The 20,320-nt window shown below is 52.1% G+C and overlaps 5 protein-coding genes across 8 annotated transcripts; 3 read left to right on the plus strand and 2 right to left on the minus strand.

Annotated features, from left to right (window-relative positions):
• Positions 1–576: 576 nt before the first annotated feature.
• On the plus strand, positions 577–3,935 carry CAOG_05122 (hypothetical protein; the record flags this gene model as incomplete). The annotated part of the gene is made up of 15 exons (XM_004346757.2): positions 577–666; positions 875–950; positions 1,099–1,190; positions 1,271–1,378; positions 1,453–1,513; positions 1,582–1,743; positions 1,842–1,975; positions 2,052–2,392; positions 2,497–2,586; positions 2,670–2,792; positions 2,869–2,969; positions 3,041–3,099; positions 3,176–3,273; positions 3,359–3,566; positions 3,654–3,935. 15 exons carry the CDS (start codon positions 577–579, stop codon positions 3,933–3,935), a joined length of 2,025 nt encoding a protein of 674 aa, XP_004346807.2.
• Positions 3,936–4,010: 75 nt separating this feature from the next.
• CAOG_05123 (vinculin) lies at positions 4,011–7,989 on the minus strand. The gene is made up of 4 exons (XM_004346758.2): positions 7,954–7,989; positions 5,270–7,008; positions 4,838–5,148; positions 4,011–4,730 (listed from the first exon to the last, which is right to left on the minus strand). The coding sequence occupies exons 2-4, from the start codon at positions 6,975–6,977 to the stop codon at positions 4,245–4,247; spliced, it is 2,505 nt and encodes an 834-aa protein (XP_004346808.1). The 5' UTR covers positions 6,978–7,008; positions 7,954–7,989; the 3' UTR covers positions 4,011–4,244.
• Positions 7,990–8,271: 282 nt separating this feature from the next.
• On the minus strand, positions 8,272–13,983 carry CAOG_05124 (hypothetical protein; the record flags this gene model as incomplete). Of its 4 annotated transcripts, XM_004346759.2 has the most annotated exons (17): positions 13,974–13,983; positions 13,475–13,561; positions 13,324–13,407; positions 13,160–13,243; positions 12,996–13,079; positions 12,832–12,915; positions 12,668–12,751; positions 12,504–12,587; positions 12,339–12,422; positions 12,176–12,259; positions 12,012–12,095; positions 11,848–11,931; positions 11,685–11,768; positions 11,545–11,628; positions 11,404–11,487; positions 11,275–11,346; positions 8,272–11,203 (listed from the first exon to the last, which is right to left on the minus strand). In XM_004346759.2, the coding sequence occupies exons 2-17, from the start codon at positions 13,552–13,554 to the stop codon at positions 8,380–8,382; spliced, it is 4,068 nt and encodes a 1,355-aa protein (XP_004346809.2). In that variant the 5' UTR covers positions 13,555–13,561; positions 13,974–13,983. The 4 variants fall into 4 exon arrangements, with proteins under 4 accessions (XP_004346809.2, XP_011270487.1, XP_011270489.1 ...); XM_011272185.1 differs by lacking the exons at positions 11,848–11,931; positions 12,012–12,095; positions 12,176–12,259 and having other exon boundaries at positions 8,280–11,203; XM_011272187.1 differs by lacking the exons at positions 11,404–11,487; positions 11,848–11,931; positions 12,012–12,095; positions 12,176–12,259 and having other exon boundaries at positions 8,380–11,203.
• Positions 13,984–14,396: 413 nt separating this feature from the next.
• Positions 14,397–16,435, plus strand: CAOG_05125 (phospholipase A2). Its single transcript, XM_004346760.2, has 5 exons — positions 14,397–14,470; positions 14,603–14,704; positions 14,890–14,976; positions 15,122–15,376; positions 15,486–16,435. The coding sequence occupies exons 1-5, from the start codon at positions 14,410–14,412 to the stop codon at positions 16,355–16,357; spliced, it is 1,377 nt and encodes a 458-aa protein (XP_004346810.1). The 5' UTR covers positions 14,397–14,409; the 3' UTR covers positions 16,358–16,435.
• Positions 16,436–16,545: 110 nt separating this feature from the next.
• Positions 16,546–20,240, plus strand: CAOG_05126 (hypothetical protein; the record flags this gene model as incomplete). Its single annotated transcript, XM_004346761.2, has 6 exons — positions 16,546–16,581; positions 16,832–18,740; positions 18,892–19,340; positions 19,440–19,498; positions 19,616–19,781; positions 20,008–20,240. 6 exons carry the CDS (start codon positions 16,546–16,548, stop codon positions 20,080–20,082), a joined length of 2,694 nt encoding a protein of 897 aa, XP_004346811.1. The 3' UTR covers positions 20,083–20,240.
• Positions 20,241–20,320: the final 80 nt, after the last annotated feature.

Consider the following 20,320-nt stretch of genomic DNA (forward strand, 5'->3'; position numbering starts at 1 on the left):
CGTCGCACAACAAGCACAAGCGGCAGAGCGAGAAGGAAGATCAACAGAAAAAAACAGTCGAGAAAAATTTGGCGCGCAATTCTTGCTTTGCTCGCCATCGTAGCCCTCATTTCACTGCGTCAGGCATTGCGCAGCGACACTTTGGCGTTGCTTGATTGACAATCAAAATACAGCCTAGTATTGAATCGCCATGCTTGGACAAGCGGAGGGTGTGCGTTGGCGGAGGGAGTCAGTCGAACCACTGAGAATGGTTTTGCTACTCACGAAATAAAATATAACGACTGACGTTCGCCCCAAACTTGGATGGAGGCAAAACAAGTAACAATTGTTCCCAATGCACATTTCATTTCCAATACAAGAAAAACCCCAGTAAATCGAGAGAACTCGCCGCTTGTAAGTTTGGATTTGCATTGGATTTGCATCGAGCTTTGAACGAGAAGCGCAATGCTGAAAAGCTCCAGTCACTCACCCACCCGCACATGACATGCGTGGTAATGGTACACTAAAGCGACCTTTGACCATGATTTGTTTTGCATGTAGATCAGCAGGACGGGGGGCAGTCCTTGTCCCAACAAAATGCAAGCCGATCAAAGCAACAACCAGCAGCGCACGGCAGTGGCCACCTTGACCGACTCGACGCCGACCGATGGCTCGGTGTGCATCCAGGTTTGACTTTCCACCAACATTCTTGTTCCTAAATCTGCGGCCGATGCGCCCCAGCGCTCGCACACAACGGACTCTGGCGTGAAACGAAAATTTGCGCGGGAAAATCTTGTGGCTCGAAAAACCCGCGAATCGTTTTCGCTTTTCGTCCTCGTGTCGGCCTTCCGTTGGGAGGACAGCTCACGGACTGTTGTCACGTTTGCTTGTCCAGGTCATTGTTACACTCAGGCACCAGCTGGTAAACTTGCCTCCGCTCCAGAAGCCGTCCGTCAAGCTGATCGTCCAAGGTTTGGAGCTTCTTGCTTGCTCGTCGCTTGCCAAACCCCCCCCCTGTCGCGCCGGTGCTCGCGTTTCTGGATGCTGGGAGGTGGTTTGTCATTGCTCTGACTGGTTTTATTGACTGAATGATGGACTTGGGGTGGGCTGATCACGCAGACGAGGGCGCCAGCGAGGACGACACCCTGTCTTACATTGCCGTCTTCCTCCAGGGTGGCTTTGCACAGCATGCTGCCAAGCTCCAGACCCATGTATGGTTTGATTTGCTCAGCATTGATCTTTAGCAGACGAAATTTTGAGAGCGAACGTGCTCATCCCATTCGTCTTGTAGGATCGTCTCATTCTCGCCGGGTTTCAAATCGAACCATCCGGCACACGCGCGCAAGGTCATCCGTTTAGCTTGGTTCTGGACACTGACATGCCGACAGCATATGCAAAGGTAATGGATGAACAGCTGTCTCTGCATCAAGTTGATTTAGTCCGAGTTTAACCGTGACGAATTTGTATTGGCAGATTTTCACAGTCGGTATAACCAACCAACCTCGAGTACTCATTGTCACTCCAAAGTCAACCCGTAAGTCGATCACACTGAGGCCCGTGTTCTACCGCACGTCCCTCTCACACTTGTCCAATTCCAAGCAGAAGTGTTTAACAACTCGAGCGCGGCGTCTGAAGGTCCTGCCCGTCCCAATTCCTCGGCCGAATACGAGTACACACCCATATCCAAGGTGCGCCAAGCGGAGAGCATCAACTTGTTTGGTGTGGTCGTGTACCTCAAGCCCCCGAGACCCACACGTGGCACAGGTAAGCAAATCCTCGTACGCAACAGTCAAAAGTCTGTCTGGCGAACCCAAGTTTACTCACTGAAAACCTTGTGTGTGTCAACCCCCACTTGACCGCAGATTGGTGCCTGACATTCACATTATGCGACCCTGGCAGTGAGGGTGAACACCCGCTCATGTGCAATCTGTTCTTGCCACAGCATGCCTTTCCCGAGGTTCAGCTAGGCGACATTGTTCGATTGCATCGAATCAAGGTAATATTTGTTGTTTTTGCTGGTGCCTTTTTTTTTCTACAAGTCGACTCTTCTCACTGCGGGCATTGCGTGGCAGATTCAAACACACAATGGCTCTTTACAAGGCCTCAGCTCTTATGGAATGTCGATGGTGTGCTTCACCAACATTCCCAACGCCGCCTTGACGCCGCGCGGAATGCCCAATCAAACTGTGAGCATTTCTCACAAAGATATGCAGGAGATTGAACGCCTGAGGAGTTGGGTTGCGCACACCAAGGTTGTCCCACAAAGCACTGTGACAAAGCGGCTCTGTGAGCTGGAGCCCGACACAACCTGCAGTCTGGTGTGTCAGATCTACGCCTCCGGGACGGCGCCCAATCCAGCCGCGGTTTGTGCGCAGCTGATCATTGGGGACGGCACACATCCCCCTCCAACTTGGTCAGTCTAGCGGTGGTTGTTGTTGTTGTTGAGCCTCGTGGGGATGAAAGCTTTTGTTTTGACTTTGCTATGCTCCGACCCTTTTTTTTTTTGTTTGAAAACAGCGAAATCACTGCCTTTGAAAACAGCGAAATCACTGCCGATAAAATTCCGGGATATGGCTTGTTGCATCCAGGCGATGCCACGCCGCTGAAGTGCGCTCCGCTGTTGGTGTGGGACAGGCGCATCAATGAGATTCAAGGTTTGGCAACAGGAGATTTTGTCCGCATCACGCCAGCAACCAAGGTCCCCGGCTCGAGTTGCATGTCTCGCGAGGCAACGATATTGCAATTCGAGCCATCAGCAAAATTGCAATTCGAGCCATCAGCAAAACCGACCCGTCTGTTGTATCAATTTTTGAGTAAGCAAAAAAGGCGGATTGGCTTCGGTTCTTGGAACGGAATTCCTAAACGTGTGTGGATGGTTGTCTTTCGCAGGGAAGCTGAGAAATCTCGGTGCGAGTTTCTTGCAAGAGCGGAAAAGGCACAACTTCATCTTCGCGCCATGCAAACACGCGCCATGCAGACCTCCTGCTCTTGTAACGTCAACATTGCTGATTTTGTGGTGTTTTGAATTATCGGCTTGTGCTCACTGCAACGTCGCTTCTAGTAACCGAGCATGACCGACAGCCACTGTCCACGCTTCGTCAAGTTCTGACGCATCCGAATGTACGACAGCAAACCAGCAGACGCGAGGTTGGAGGGTGCAGGAGCTAACGTCTAATTTTTGGTAATTTGGAAACAGGTTGCTCACAAGTTTCGATGCCGAGTCCAAGTCATTGCGCACTTTCCCCAGGAGATTGCACAGTTTTCGCGCCGGTTTTGCCCTCATTTTTCATTCCAGTAGGAAGTTGGGTTGATGCGTTGTTGCGCCGTGTGTTCCCACCGCGCTAACAATCCTGAATCCCTTTCTCGACTTTGAGTGCAGAGAATTCACGGCAGCCGTGGAAGCAGGCGCCAATCCAGAAACGCTTCCACTCGGCCCAAACGCCTCCATCGACTACTTGTGCACCGCTTGTCGAGCGAGTGTCGCGAATGGCGCGGCGTTGCCTGCAATGGAGTATGTCTACATGTTCTCACTTTCGCTCAAGGACGACACTGGATTGCTTGAAGCTCTCGTCTTTGGCGCTGACGCGGTAAGAATGTTGACTGTCGGGCAGGTAGAATTTGCTTCCGCCCAACTCAGCCCCATCAAAAACTCTCGCCTTCTTTGTCTCCTACAGGTCAAATTTCTCCCAGGCCTTCCGCCAAGAAACTTGTACGAAAACACTGGATCGCAGCAAGCGCTGCGCAATCGAATGGAAAAGCTGCTCACCAAGCCAAGCCGAGCTCAAGACCAGGCGGTGCCCATCTCGGTCCCTCTGTTTGGCAGTGCTCTTGCGCAAGCCATTCCTGAAGCCTCTGTCGGGTGGATGGATTGCTGCATAATGTCGTACGCGCCAAATCCGGAGTTGCCGTTCGCGCGCAAGTACCGGCTGTTTGACACAACTCTGCTGCACCAATGAGTTAGTTAAACTGTATCACCATCGATTCACGTGTTGCTGTTACGTTGCGTTTGCGTTGAACGCGACGATTTTGCATTGTTCATAAACGACTCCATTTAATGGCAAAGCACATCAAACACCGAAATTGATAAAGTTGGGAGCCAAGCCCACACAAATTTTGGTTGGTGGAGAAAAGACACAAGTCAAACACAAAAGACAAAGAGCGGCACAATACACAAAAGTACAACAGAACGCAAAAGCAAAGCGAGGAGGGGGGTCAAGGCAGTCAAGTAAGCAAACAAAAAAAAAAAAGAGCTCGCAGAAGATGAATTAATGGCCAAGAGCCTTGCGCTTCCACTGAAGTGCGACGTTTGCGGTGGAGGCAACGCTGGAGAACGACTTGAGCGAAGCAGCTTCGGTGCCCTTGACAATCTCGGTGACGACATCCATGAGGTTCTTGGAGCCGGCAATAAGCTGGGTTTCGGCGTCGCTGTCGCTTGGGTTGGCAGCCTTGACAGAGGCAATGATACGCAGCTGGGTCGAGATGGTTGGGATCTTGTCGCACAGCTGCAGGAGGTTGGCCTTCAGTCGGCGGTCGGAGCACTGCTCGGCAGCGGCCTTGGCGAGCTTGACAATCTCGGCAACCTCGCTAGCCATCGACTTGGCCATGTCGATCATGTCCTTCTTGTTGTTGGGCTGCATGGAGAATGCCGCCATGGTGCGCATCTTTTCCGAAATCTTGTCGGCCGCCTGCACGAGGGCGTTGTTCTTGGCGTCCCATCGGCTGGCGACAAGTTTGAGGTTGCCTGCAGCAATCTGTCATCGACACACAACTGAAAGGTGAAAAAACACTGCCCACCCCCCCCCCTTTAAAAAAAACAAGAAAAAAAAAAACGAACGTCGAAGGAAAAAAAAACCCCTACAGAAATGGGATGGCTGGCAACAGCTTGGGGAGAAACGCCGGCGGCAGCAGCAATTTCCGCAACCTGCTTCTCCTCTGACTTGCGAACCTCGTTGGCAATGGCAGTCGAAGAGGCAGAGCCAGCCTGTGAGCTGCCGGCGCCAGCAGCACCTGCGCCAGAGCCAGAGCCAGAAGCCTCGATGCCTTGAGACTGGGCAATCTCCTTCTTGAGTTCCGAGACACTCGAGGTAACAGGCTGCACTGCAGCGTCGATATCGGCAGCGTTTCGGGAGGTGAAGGCCTTGTTCATGGTCGGCTCCAAGCCGTTGATGGCTGCGATTTTGATGAGCAAGAGTAGCAGAGACAACACAAAAACAAACAGTATAACATGTGACATGTCAGAATCGAAAGCAGAGGCGTGCCAAAAACACAAACCACATCAACATCAACGTACAGGCTTCAATACGCGCACGACGCTCGGCCATCTTCTTGCGGAAATCGGCATCGTCAGTGTTCTTTTCCTCTGCAGCAGCAAGACGACCGGCACGAGCGGCGGTTGCCTTAATGTTCTTGACGGCCTTGTCAAAGCTGGGCTTGTCTTGAGCGGTGACGGCGGCCTTGGCCTTGGCAACTTCGGCGGCAATGGTGCGCTCGGCGACTTCGAGGAAGGCGTGGGGCTGGGCGACCTGCTCGGAAAGCTCGTTGAGGCGGGCAACCTTGCTGTCCCAGCTCTTCATGAGCAGGTCGAGGTTGGCACGAGCCGCTTGGTCGTCGGGGTTGGCAGCCACAAGGCGCGCGGCAACGACAATCTGGGGAACGAGATCCTCAAGCTGCTTGGACAGCGTGTTAATCTCCTTGCTGACTTCCGAGTCGGGAGCGTTGGAAGCAACCGTTCGCGACGCCTTGACCAGCGTGGCGGTCTGGCTCTGGAGCTCAACGCCGGCCGCGTTGACGTCAGCAGCGTTGCCGCTCTGGGCTGCCTGCACGATCGCAGAGAGCGGCTCGGCAACGTTGGCAAACACGGCCATTTGGGCGTGGATGGCGTCGTCGGCAAGTGCCTTCTCGAGCAGGCGGAGCTCGCGGGGAAGCTCGTCCATGAGCTCGGCAAAGCGAGCCTGCGCAACTTCGTCGCTCGGGTTGGCCTTGATGCGCTCGGCAAGCTGGGCAGCCTCGTCGCGAATGGCCTGGACGCGCTGCATGTGGCCGAGAATGTCGGCGCGCATGGGCGAGGACGCATGAGCGTTCGCCTGCTGCTGGGCCTGCTGCACAATGACGTCGAGCTGGCGGGCAAAGTCGCCGTGCGGCGCAAGTGCGGCGGCAGCAAGGTTGGGGTTGGCAGCAATGCGAGCGACTTGCATTTGGAGGCTCTCAAAGGCGGTGCCCATGGTGGGGTTGGCCTTGTCGTCGACGCCGTAGTACTTGAGCTGGACGAGACGGGTAATCTCGTTGACCGAGTCGCGAAGGCGGTTGAACGAGTTGTCGCGGTTGGTGGCAGTATCGGGGGACGACTGGTTCATAATGTACAGCTTGAGGGCAAGCAGAATGGAGGGCGACTGGTTGCGGAGCACGTCGTTGGCGTCGACCAGCTCTTGCTTGAGCTTGGCGAGGGTCAGCGACTGCTGGCGCTCCTCGGTGAGCTGGGCCAGATCGAGCAACTGGGTCGAGATTGTGCGCACGCCGTCGACAAGGGCTGCCTCAGTCTTGCAGGGGCGCATGGTCTCCAGCTGGGAGAGGACAACCTGGGCCTGCTTGAGAATGTTTCGGACATCCGACTGGTCAAAGGCGTCGAGAAGCGCAGCCGTTCCGTTGACAGTGCCGCGACCACCTTCCACGAGCTGCAGAGAGGCAGTCTTGTCGGTCGGTGCAGCCTTGAGCTTGGCGGCAGCGGAATTGAGGTCGTTGACGGCTTGGTCGACAATCGTCGAGGCCTTCTTCAAGTCCACACGGACCTGCTCGTCATCCGTCTCCTCCGAGAGCGAGCGAGCCTCCTTTGCCAGGTTGAGGATGGCGGCCGACACGCTCGCAGCAGGGCCTGTGAGATCCGGCATGGCTGCGTTCGCCTTGGCAGCCTGCTCCTGAATGATCATGAGCTGCGTAATGCCTTCGCCAATGCCCAGGAGCACGGATTCGACGGTTTGCGTGTAGACGGGGACGAGCGGCATGATTTCGACTTTGTATGACTTTTGTTGGTTTCTGTGTCAGAGAGAAAGAAAGTCAGAGCGAAAGTCAGTGAAAGTTCAGTGAAGGTTTCAGATTCGAGACTGAACGTTGCATTGGACGTCTCTCTCTCTCTCTCTCTTTCATTATTGACAACTGTTTTTTGGGCTTTCTACATTGTGTTCATCATTGTGGTTTCAGTGCTAACTGGGGTGGCGAATCGAGTTGCCGTCAATCAGTCAAGTCGAAATGAAACGATCAGTGCGTTGCAGAATCCCTCACTTTTATCACTGTTGACGCTCTCAAACGCGTTGCATTTTGACGTTAACATTCACACTCAATCTCAAAATCACACTCAATCTCAAATCACACAAAAAGCCAAACATCTCCAGAATCACACCAAAATCGCTCAAATCACGCAACACAAAGCGAAAAAAAAAAAAAAAAAAAAAAAAAAAAAAAAGGCCTCCAAACAAAGCAATTGCAAACAAGTGCCTTTTTTTTTTCTTTTTTTTCTTTTTTTTCTGATGCACAGTTCTTCGAGATGCGTTTCGTCGCGTGTGTGGTCGCTTTTTTTCATTGCACAGCACACAATGAGAGTAGCACGTTGATGGTTGTTGTCGGGTGTTTGTCGGAACACAGAACGGATTGGAACAAAAAGTGCGATTCCAAACACCAAAACGAAAAAAAAAAAAAAAAAAAAAAAAAAAAAGGACGAGAGCGTAGATCTAAAGCGTCACGCTTGTCGTGCTCGCTCGTCAAGGTCAGCAACGACCATGCAACGCAATGAGCGATGCGATGAAGTGTGTTTGCATGTCGCGGTTTTGTTGTTGCGCGCAGAAAACAAACGAACAGAAAAAAACAGACAGGAAAAAAATAAAACAAACAGAATGCGTTTGCAATGAAAAATAAAATAAAATAAATAAAAAATAAAAAGTCAACAACAAGCAGCGAAAAAAAAAAAAAAAAAAAAATACAAACCTAAACAAAAAAGAAAAAATCAAAAACTGAGCTTTTGTTTCTTTTCGTCGGATTTTGTTTTGTGAATGAATTGGTTTCAATGGATGGAAAATCAGAATTTGAATGGTTGTTGAGTTGGTTTGGAAACTGTGGCTTTAATCAAAGGAAGTCAAACAAAGATGAAACCTCGAGCAACCTGTTCGTTTTCTCACCCCGACCCATGTTTCTCGCTGTGTAGGATCGCTCAATAACTCTGTTATACATGTGGCCACGCAGCATAATTGGCATCTCTCTTGTTGTGTTTCGTGACTTTTGCACTGTTCAACACAAAGCAGAAAAAGAGGATCAAATTTGTATTGAACATCAACACATGCACACAATTGAAAAGAATCAGACATAACAGCACAATCTTGACGGCAAGTGAAAACAAAACACGACGTGCCTGCATCACGGTGTTGAAGTGGATGGCGCGGAGGAACTGCTTGTAGCATTGCCACTGGACGAGCTGCTAGCAACGTTGCCACTGGAAGAGCTGCTTGTAGGATTGCTAGAGGAGCCGGCGGACGAGCTGTTCGAAATAGAGCTGGTGCGATAGATGGGCTCTTGCGCATGCTTCGGACAGACCCAACGAACCTCACCCGTGCTGAGCACAACAGCTCGCTCCAAACTGGCAAAGGACTTGTACTCGTCTTTCTTGGACAGGAAAGCAGCCCATTCCCTTGCTGCCTCTTGGGACGAGTGTGTGACTTCTGAGGAAGTAGCAGATGCAGGCGCTGGTTGCTTTCCTTTCGCGCTGGAACCCCTTTTCTGATCGGCGTGGTCGAGCAATCTTTGCAAGTAGGGCAGAGCCTCGAGCGGGTCTTCCAAAGCAGAACTGGCTGAATCAACCGCATCCGTTACATCTGGTCCACCAGGAGCCAAACTGGCTGCTTTCAGGAACGGACGCACAAACTCAAGCAGGCTGCGAACACGGGGGCCATACTTTTTCAGCCACTTTGAAAACTTGGCAATTTCGTAGCCAGGATGACTGTCGATACGATGCCACTCGGGCTGATTGTTGGAATTCATGTGGGCACACAGCAGGTGCGCAGTGTGGCGTGACTTGTAAAGTTCTTTGAGCTTGGAAAACCAGTTCCGGGTCGCAGCCGGAGGCATCACGACAAACAACAAGGGGCATGGTTTGTCCAGCAAGTCCAGTTGCATTTGGACTTGACTCGTGAAAAAACGAGCGATTTCGTTTCTCTGCTCCTTTTGCAAAGATTCTGCCGTGTCCAGCCGCGAAATCAAGCTGTCGGCAAGCTCATCAATGCGCTTCAGAACTTTGTCGAACTCGACAGAATTGGTTTTGACCTCGTTTGGAATTGATCCAAAGACGACGTCCAGAGCCTCCTGGAAACTCTTCAAGTTCCTTGCTGCTTCAGTCGCAAAGTTGGTAAAATGTTGCGCATTGGTAGTCGCAAAAGCTTGAAGCTGCGTTTGCAATTGAGCTGCGACAAGTGATGCAACTTGCGTGGCTGCTGTTTGGATCTCGCTCGCCGGTGCCGGTTGCGGCTCGAGTTGCCGTTGCGCTTCGATATCCTCCGGTGTGGGTTGCGAAACAGCGTTCAAGCGACGTTGCAAAAGCGAGCTGAGAACTGGAAGCCATTCCTCCTTTGGAAACGTGATGTGCGTGTGCGAACAAGATAAAGGTTGCTCATCGTTGATAACCGCATCCCGAACTTGAGGTCGTAGTGTCCACAGGCATGGTTTGTCATTAGGCTCGTGCATGGGGCAGCGCAGGTAGGTTTTCCACGAGATTCCAGGATACCAATCCGCGCTGAGCTTGTCAAGAATCTCAATCAGAGTTGGAAGCAGCCTCTCTGGATGCTTCCCGCGAGCGGTAAACTCGAGGCGCACATTGGAAGCGTTGCGATGAACACGTAGCAGTGCTCGAGGACCGCCATAATTGACCAGAACAGCATCTTTCCACGCCGTCAAACGGAATTTCCGCTCGTGAAAGCGCACAACCAGCCTCGAGAAAAATCCCTCCAGCAAAAACTTGGTCTCCATCACAATAGCAACTTCATGCGGCTCGCCCGCTGCAGGCTTCAGTGACCATCTACTAGAGTCAAACTCGTAAGCTGGCAGGTACGAAGGGATGACATAGCGAGTGCCAGAATCGGTTCCAGGCTGATCGCCATCGATCTTGTACAAGAGCTCGTATCGCTGAAGGAGCAGCACAAACTGATCACAAATCGCAGAATCGATGCCCTTCCAAGCGTTTCGAAGCAGATCCTTGCGAGTCACAATGCCATCTTTGACCCATCGATCTTGAGGTTTCTGAGTAATCACTCCAGTCAGGACTGTTGTCGTGAACCATTGAGGGTTCAAGATGACTATATCGTTCATCGAAGCGAGGAGAGTTGCAGGTTGCAGCGCGGGAACATTGGACGTGTCTTGTGTAGCAGAGTTTGCGAGACGGTGGAAAACGACCCAGCCTTGAAAACGCAAGAGCTCCATGAATGCATCGATTGCTCGCCCGCTGAGACGCAGTGACTGGCCAAGCTCGACAATTTCATGCCATCGACAGAGAGGCGGTTTGTTTTGGGCGACTAACTGATCAGCTCGCTTTCGTAGCGAGTCTCTGAGCTCAAGGTATTGGCCATCCAATAGCCGATTGTAAAACGGCATGTCTTGTCCCGCTTGAAACAATGCAGTCTTGAGTTCCGGCATGCTCGGGGCCCCTGTTGAGTTCCGCGCGTTGATGTAGACGGTCGAACGCACGTTAAACGAAACACTTGATTCTTTCAGGGTGCTGAGCAGATTGGCAAGATTTTGTTTTTGCTCTTGCTGCCGCTCCGAAGTGTATGACGGATCATCAATGTGTGTTCCAACGAGAATGATATCGGCGTTTGGAACGCAAGCGTGCAAGCTGCGTAGCCAAAAGGCAAGGCGCGAATTGAGTGACAAGTCTTCACGCACGTCAAACAAGACCAGGTAGACTGTTCGTTCACGAAGAAAGAACTGGTGCGAAACCAGATAAACTTCTTGACCAGCGAAATCCCAAACGATCAAAATCATGGATTCGTCTTTCTCACGAAGAACGACTGTCGAAATGTCAATGCCATCGGTGGAATTGGCAATACTGAATATATTGGAGAACGCCTGTCGCACGTAACCGTCGGCGATTCCCCTAACAAGCGAGGTCTTGCCGACTGAAGGATCGCCAAGCACGACCACGCGGACTTCCCGGCATCGAACAGAACCAGATCGACGCTGGTCAGCAATGTGTCTGAATTTAGCAGGAAAAGTGAGGGCAGAAAGGTTCGTTGGTGAACAACTCGGACGAAGCGTAAAACTTACAATTGCAAGGTTGGATGGATACTGTGGCGCAAGACCGTTTCCTCCACATAACCAATCCGATTTTCCGCCAGACTACCGATTGCACAGTGAGTAAAACAGTTCTGGGCTTTCAACACTGAAACGGCTTACTTGAGATTTTGCAAGGTCGTATTCTTTTGGAGTGCTTCTGAGATGGAACGAGCGCCAGCGTCTTTGATCTGATTAAGCCACAGACTAACGATTGCGCAGTGAGTTGCGCAGTTGGTGGGCATTCAACATTGAAGCACGTACTTGAGATTTTGCAAGGTCGTATTCTTTAGGAGTGCTTCTGAGACGGAACGAGCGCCAGCGTCACCAACCCGATTCGAGTCCAAACTGTTGAGACATTGAGTGAAAGAACTCGTCTGAATCTGGCTGATCAAGCGACTTACTCGAGTTGGATGAGCGTTGTATTCACCATGAGTGCTTCAGCAATTGCTTGTGTTCCAGCAACACCAATCGAATTCGTGCTGAAACTGTCAAACCATCATGAGTGTCTCGACTCGGCTGCCCTGATCTGTCGCACCATCTCATTCATTGCTGGCGTTAACTTACATGAGCTGGGTGAGGGCAGTGTTCACCTTGAGTGCTTCAGCGATTGCCTGCGCTCCAACATCACCAATCTGATTGTAGCGCAGGCTGTCACGCTACTGTCAGTGCCGCGGTTCGGCAGTCCGAATCTGTCATTCGATCTCATTCATCACTGGCAGGCCACTTACTCGAGCTGGGTGAGCGTCGTGTTCACCTTGAGTGCTTCAGCGATTGCCCGCGCTCCAACATCACCAACTTGATTGCCGGGCAGGCTGTCACGTTCCTGTCAGTGCCACGGTTTGGCAACCCGAATCCGTCACTCGATCTCATTCATCACTGGCAGCCAACTTACTCGAGCTGGATGAGCGTTGTATTCACCATGAGTGCTTCAGCAATTGCGTGTGTTCCAGCAACACCAATCGAATTCGTGCTGAAACTGTCAAACCATCATGAGTGTCTCGACTCGGCTGCCCTGATCTGTCGCACCATCTCATTCATTGCTGGCGTTAACTTACATGAGCTGGGTGAGGACAGTGTTCACCTTGAGTGCTTCAGCGATTGCTTGCGCTCCGACCTCGCCAAACTTATTGTTGTGCAGGCTGTCAAGTTATTGTCAGCAACCACGGTTCGACTGCCTTGATCTGTCACATCATCTCATTCATCACTGCCAGTCAACTTACTTGACCTGGGTGAGCGTCGTGTTCACCTTGAGTGCTTCAGCGATTGCTTGCGCTCCAACATCACCAACTTGATTGCCGCGCAGGCTGTCACGCACCTGTCAGTGCCACGGTTCGGCAACCCGAATCCGTCACTCGATCTCATTCATCACTGCCAGTCAACTTACTCGAACTGGGTGAGCTTCGTGTTCACCTTGAGTGCGTCAGCGATTGCCTGCGCTCCAACTCTGCCAATTTGATTGTCCTGCAGGCTGCCAACCCGACGTGAGCACCACGGTTCGGCAACCCGAATTCGTCACTCGATCTCATTCATCACTGCCAGTCAACTTACTCGAACTGGGTGAGCGTCGTGTTCACCTTGAGTGCGTCAGCGATTGCCTGCGCTCCAACATGACCAATTTGATTGTACTGCAGGCTGTCAAGCTATCGTTAGTGCCACGGTTCGGCTGCCCTGGTCTGTCGCACCATCTCATTCATCACTGGCAGTCAACTTACTAGAGCTTGGTGAGTGTTGTGTTCACCTTGAGTGCTTCAGCAATTGCCTGTGCTCCAGCATCACCAACCCGATTGCCGCGCAGGCTGTCACGCTCCTGTCAGTGCCACGGTTCGGCAAGACGAATTCGTCACTCGATCTTATTCAGAACTGCCAGTCAACTTACTAGAGCTTGGTGAGCGTCGTGTTCACTTTGAGTGCTTCAGCAATTGCCTGTGCTCCAACCTCACCAATCTGATTGCCGTGCAGACTGTCAAGCGTTCGTTAGTGCCTCGACTCGGCTGCCCTGATCTGTCGCACCATCTCGTTCATCACAGGCAGCCAACTTACTCGATCTTGGTGAGCGTTGTGTTCACCTTGAGTGCTACAGCGATTGCTTGCGCTCCGGCATCACCAAACATTATGAAACGGAAACTGTCGGTTTGTGTCAGTGTCATAATTCAGCACTTTCGGCTGTTTGATTTTATCTTTGCTCTCTTACTCGAGCTCGCCACTCGCATTCTTGACTTTCTCATACAACTTCCGCTGTTCTGGCGTCATCGCCTCGTAAGACAGCGACATGGCAAACCTGAACACAACAATCACAAAGAGTGAGTGGATTCTCTGAGCGATTTCGACCCTGCTCACCAGTCTCTGATCGCTGCTGCTGCACTGAGCAACTTTGCAGACGATTCTATTTGTCACTCCAACATCCGCAGCAGCAGCAGCCATGCCCCACCATGCCCCAAGGCACAAGCTGTTTGATCAGTCTGTCACAAGCTTCACGCATTACAATCGGACAGTCCTCCCTCCCTTCCTTCCGCCCCCCCCCCTCCCACCTCAGCTTCGCGTTTGGTGAACCGACAGTCCACCAGCTGCCCTCCAAAGTTGTTGGGACGACAGCCCAACAGCGGCCCTCAGAAGCAAGCAAGCAACGGCTGATCTTGAACGAGATTGAACGAGAGCGTTGTTATGAGATTTTGTGAACAAACCAAACCTACGTCACAGCAATGCAGAAAGAGTGAGCTGTGACATTGCACATCTTCATTTGAACTGTATTGAGTTTGTTCTGATTATCCTGATTTTGTAATTGCGTTCATGAGCTTCGAAGTGGGAGGATTAAAATGTAACAAAACGAACAAAAAGCGAGCTGATTTATTTGGCAAGCTGAGACGGAAGAGCGTCTCTTTTGTAGCAGGGCAGTTATTACACTATCCGCGATTACCTGTGACCTTGCAGCTGGCTCTGGAGAAGAGGGAAGGAGGGAAGAGAATTGGCTCATTGCAACGTCTACTGATCTCAAAGTTTGAGACTGATTCCATTGGTTTTTGCACCAACCTCACGTTCTGTGGCCAAGCACCCATTCCGTCAGAAGCATGATAGAGTATCTCTGAGAATACATCTGAGCTGCTCAGTCCTTTTCACAGTAGTTTCGTAATGGAGCCTTCGACGCAAAAGCAAACGGACGTGTTTCAGACACTCCGCCAAAGCATTCGAGGTCGGCACGCTCCTGCTTGCGTTGTTGATCAACATCCAAAAACAATTGGTTCAAATCTGAGAATCCAATAATAACGCAATTGAAGTGGAGTTTTGATGCTGGACTGACTTGAGCTTGAGCTTGACCTGGTAGACTTCCATGTTACGTCGCAGACGATTGACCGGATCCCAGTGCCCTCGCCGCTCGTCTTCTACCGCGACTATGTCAGCAAGAACAAGCCCGTCATCATCACAGGTGTGTTCAATGAAATGTCCTCCATTTGACAAACTTGCAGATGACCTTTGAACTTGAGACTGAAAACCCTGGAAGACACACACACATGGACGAGCTCAGTCTCCAACTCAATCTCTGGCATGACACCTTGTATACCTTCCCGTTGTCGCTCGTCATTGAATTCAAACATGAACATTGCGAAACAGGAGCGATCGACCATTGGCCTGCACTCGAGCGCTGGACGGACGCCTATCTCGTCGACAAGCTCAAGGACAATCCCGTCACAGTGGCAGGTCGGTCGTCTCAAGACAATGATGATGCTTCAATGACTAGTGCTATTTTGCAAATCATGCTGTCGATAGGACGCGATACTGTGGTTGTAAGGTTGATTTCTCTGCCGCATCTCACCCGTTTCTCTTTTCTCCACGTTCGATTCAGTCACTCCGAATGGCTACGCCGACGCCATCTTGAAGGAAGACTTGTTTGTCATGCCGGAAGAGCGCACAATGACATTCGCTGCGTTTCTCAAGCTGCTCGAAGATAACAAGGGCAAAGTGTCCTTCGACAAGAACAAGATGGATGTCGACGCCGAGATTGCCTACGTTTCCAAACAAAACGGCAACCTCACTTCTGAATTTTCATCACTCTTGGACGATGTCACGCCCGACCTTCCTTTCGCCACCGAGGCTCTCGGTAGGATGGCGTTTTGTCGTGGCTTTATTCATCTTGATTGTTCACTTTTGTTGTCACTCACGTTTGCATCTGCCCCTTGATATGCCTACGGCACAACACCCCTCAACAGGCATGAAGCCAGATGCGGCCAACATCTGGATTGGAGATGCCCAGTCGGTCACCTCGTTGCACAAGGATCACTACGAGAACTTGTACGCCGTCGTGGCTGGAAGCAAAACATTCACCATCTACCCGCCCACAGACGTGCCATACCTGTACTATCGAGAGTGCAAGTGCTGTCGCTACGTTCCCGTCCGAGATTCGGCGGCGGACAATCGGGTTGTGCGGTGGGACATTGTGCCAGAGCCCAAGCAAACAAGCGACGATGAGCCTTCTTCTTCTTCTGCGCCAACGGAAGCTGCTGGTGACAGTAGCACCCCAGCGCCTGCGCCCCAAACGACAGGCGCCGCTGACGCTGAGGCAGACTCGTTTGAAAATTGCCCCACCATTCCCTGGATTCCCGTCGACCCTCTGCTCGTCAACCAACATCGCCACGTGCAAGAGTTTCCCCTTTTCTGCTACCATGCAACCCCGCTGCGTTGCACCATTCGTCGCGGCGATGTCCTGTATCTGCCTGCAATGTGGTACCATCACGTCCAACAGTCCGAGTCGTACATTGAAACGCCCGTTGCCAACCCGGCCAATTCCGACGAGCTGCCTCCTACGCCGCAGGTCTTTGACGCCAAGCGCGTGATTGCCGTCAACTTTTGGTACGACATGGACTTTGGACAGCAGTTTGCCTACTTTCAGTTCCTCGAAAAGTGCGTTGCAACCCTGCCCCCTCCGCTCGTGTTCGACGACGGCGGCGACGACCACAGCTTTGGAGGCGATGGTTCGGATCAAGAGAGCGATATTGGTCCTGATGACATTGACTACTCTTATCGAGAGCCCGAGAGTGATGATGATGAAGCGGCTTCGTCCTCGCAACAGCAGCAAGCATAATTGTATTCCAACAAACGCATTTGGTTGCGAGTGGGGGTGGTTGAGATTAAACATGTGCACATACAAACCCCTCCCCCCTTTTTCTTCAAATTCAATTCAAGTTCAATTCAGTCAAGACCATTGTGATTTGAGCAGTCACCACGCCTCAAAATCTGAGCAGCTCAGTCCTCATCCGCCCTCCGATTCCAATGCAGCCAGCTGTGTCTCTCAAGCTGGTCCGCGTGGTGCGTTTCCACTTGTTGTATTCTATTATGATCACTTGATACCTTGTTTTCACTCCCTAAGCGCAGTGTTGATTGGAGGTCGTGTGAGCGGGGGCAGAAACCCCCAATCTTGTCCCATACACTCCTGACCATCCGTCTCATTGAACAACCCCCATCCATCCATTCTTTGATGACTTTATCACTCAACTGACTTTTCCTATGGACCTTCCTTCTTTTTGTGACTTGTTGAAATCTTGCTGGAAACTGGCAGGTGCTCGTGGTGGACGCGACTGCAGCGCTGCACGCCCAGTTCCCAATACTCAAGACCACCTATCTCGACCGCCTGGTGGCGCACGTCCGCAACCTGGCACCGAGATGCGAGTTTGCGCTCATCCAGTTTGGCGGGATGCCTGGCTGCGGAGAGGCCCCGCTGACCGTCTTCCCGTTCACCGACAAGGTCGCTCAGCTCCAGGCCGACCTCGCTGCCATCGAGTTTGCTGGCGGCGGGTTGCAGTTCAGCATGCTTGGCGATGCATTGACGGCAGCGTACAAGATGCTCGCCCCTCCTCCTCCTCCTGCTGCTGCTGCTGCTGCGAATGCAAGCCACGCTTCGTTGTCGTCGTCATCTGGAAGAGCCGGGTCAACAACGCAGCAGCATTCGAAATCGTCTCTGTCGAATGGCAAGTCGGACTTGTCGCCGATGGATACGTCCGTCGGAGTTGTGCCAACAGAACAACACGCAGCAGCACTTGCTGGTGGTGGTGGTGGTGGTGGTGGTGCTGCTGCTGTTGTTGTTGCGACAAACAACCGCTGGATGACGATGGACAGCTCCCCATCCACTCTCAAGCTGTGCATCCTGGTGGCAAACTCGGCTCCTCTCGATGCTCCCGTGCTGAACGTACCATTTGACAGTGACTTGGCCGAAAAGCCGGCATCTGCGGCTCTTGGCCCGCTTTCTCACTTGGCTCAGCTCCTGGTCAAGGAACGCATCAGTCTGTCCGTCATCGCGCCTCGCAAGTTGCCGAGTCTTCGGGCGTTGTTTGAAGAGAGCAGCATACCTACGGAGGTGACGACCTCGATTGCCACTTTGGAGCAACATTTAGCGATCGTTCGCGGCTTTCCCGTGCCGGCAAACTTTATGACCTCCGTCCCCGTAGTTAGCAATACCAATGCTGCAGTAGCACAATCAGGCAAGGCGATTCCTTCTGCCAATTCCGCTGTTGTTGGGGCTGCTGGTGCCTCTGCCATGGCCCAGCAGCAGCAGCAGCACGCGATACCCTCGAGAACCGCCGCGGGCGGTGCGCCGTTTCCACACCAGCCAGAGGTGGCGGCTGTGCAAGCACGTCCCGCCGCGACCGGCAGCGTTGGACCTTCAGCAATGGATCTCAGCGGGCAACCTACCCTTCACCATGGCTCAAACCCTGCTGTCCTCCCAGGGAGCACGCCAAATCAAGGCGCTGCTGCAGCTCAGCACTTTGGTGCAAACGCGATTGTGGCGCCTGGCGGCGCTCCTTCAGCTCGACCATCTCACGCCACACTGGATGAGCAACAACAATGGCTTGCTCAAAGAGTCCTGCTGCAACAGCAGCAAATTCAGCAGCAAGGGCAGCGACAAACAGGCCCACTTGGTCCCCCAACGCGACCTGCCAATCCAGCGGCGGCTGCCGCGGCTGCCGAACACGTGCGTGCCCAGCAGCAAGTCGAGTTGTTGAAACAGCGAACAGCCAACATGTTCCAACCGCCGCAGCAACAGCAGCAGCAACCTTCCGTTCCGGCTGTGGATGCTGCAGCGGCTTCGTCGTCCACAGCCGTCCCCATGCAGTTTGCATTGAAAGCGCCCAGTCAGCCAGCAGCCACGCCGCGAGGACGAGCAGCTGCCGGTTTGCGTCCGAGTCGCCAACCTGGGCAACCTGCGGGTGACGCCAGCTCGCCGCATTTTCTCGCGTTGCTGGGTGAAATTGGCAAGCTGCAAGCCGCGGACGTCACGATGGAGGTGATGGCGAAATGCATCGACACCATTGACGCAATGCACCTGTCCCCAGCCGACATTGGCATGTTGCATCCGCAACAACAAGCACTTTTACACAACATTCGTGCCCGAGTCAATGCACAACGGGCGCTTCCTGCAACTGTTGGGGTCAACTTGCCGGCTGCATCGCCGCTACTTCATGGAGCTTCTCGTACGTACTGTGGATATCTGGAGGGGTTGTTTGTCTTGTTGTTATTTTGTTCTTTCTTTTTCTGCTTTCCTTTTTTTGTTGTTGTTTTTTTGTCAGGCATTGCCCTGACTCTCTTCATATTGACGTCTGGTTTGGCCTCTTTGTCATGCAGAAGCAGGAGACGCTTCGGCAATCGCTCAGGCGAATCAGCTCGCGTTGCTTCAAAAGCAGTTGCAAAGGCAACAAGCACCGCAGCCTCCACAGACCTTGCATCAGCAAGCACAACAAACTCCCCAGCAAGCACAAGCAACGGCAAACCTGGAATTCAACTTGGTTTTGCAACAGCAACAGCAACAGCAGCAAAAGCTGCAACAGCAGCAACTGCAGCAGAAGCAGCAACAAATGCAACAAATGCAACAACAGCAGCAACAGCAGGCTCAACAACAGCAGTCGCAACAACAGCAGCAACTCCAGCAACAGCAACAGCAACAACAACAGCTGCAGCAGCAACAGCAACAACAGCAACGGCAACAATTACAGTTGGAGCTGAAGAAACTCCACCAGATGTATCTTCAACAGTCCCGCCAGCTATGGACTGGAAAGCTCAAGACGTCCCCTTCTGTATGTTCCAAATTGTTGTTCTTGCTGTGCGCGCCTCCCCCCCCCCTGCTTCATGTCATTCTGGTTATGTTTGACTTTGGTTCTTGGTTTGCGGTTTAGACCCAGCTTCCTTCACAAGAGTTTGATCTGATCGCCATCACAAAGAATCCAGCCCTCCCGTAAGAGCTTCATGCAGGCGGCGAACGTGTAGATCTGTCGATCACTCATCACGGGGCTTGTGGATTGGTATGTGTTGTGCCTTTGGATCGAATACCCGTCGCGCATCGTGATTGTAGTTCGCTCGGCTCTTTGCCAGAGGTGCTGCTGCCAGCTCTAGTGTGGCCATTGAGCTATTTTGACAAGTTTGAGACTTGGCCAAGTCTCGATTGCGAAATGATGCCAAGCGAAGCCTCGACAGAAGGATTTCTGCGATTTTTTACCGCCCTGTCCAAGCAAAACAAGGTGAGGCTCGCCTTCATTATTTTTGTTTGGATGGCCGATTGGTTGGTTGTGTGTGTTACACTCCTAACGTTGCTGGACACTTTTTTTTTTTTTGACAGGCCGTCTTTTGCATTATGAAGCAACATCGGGCAGTTGTCCTGCTCTATCCACTCCAACAGAACAGCATTGCGGTTCGCTGCCGCATCCTCAGCGATCGGCAGTATGAGGCAATTGCACTCGACATCAGCAGCAGCTAATACAGCAACAGCAGCAGCAGCAACAACAGCAGCAACAACAGCAACAACAACAGCAACAGCGTTAGGCGCACTCGTTCTGGTCTTCTTTGGTTCCATCAGATATCGCTCTGCAACCAAGACCAGCGGTTCTGGTGTGTCTGTCGAATTCTTACTTTGGTGCACATAAATGGATGATTTTGGCTGTAATGGAACTTGACAAAAAGGATAAAACCGCAGTTTCGCTCTTTTTGTTCGTTTCTTTTCCTTCCCAACTCGTATTTGTGCGTTTTGTGGCCAGGCTCGTCGTCCGCCAGCTCGGGCTCG

Source organism: Capsaspora owczarzaki (assembly GCF_000151315.2).
Source record: "Capsaspora owczarzaki ATCC 30864 unplaced genomic scaffold supercont2.8, whole genome shotgun sequence".
Taxonomy (NCBI): Eukaryota; class Filasterea; order Ministeriida; family Capsasporidae; genus Capsaspora; species Capsaspora owczarzaki.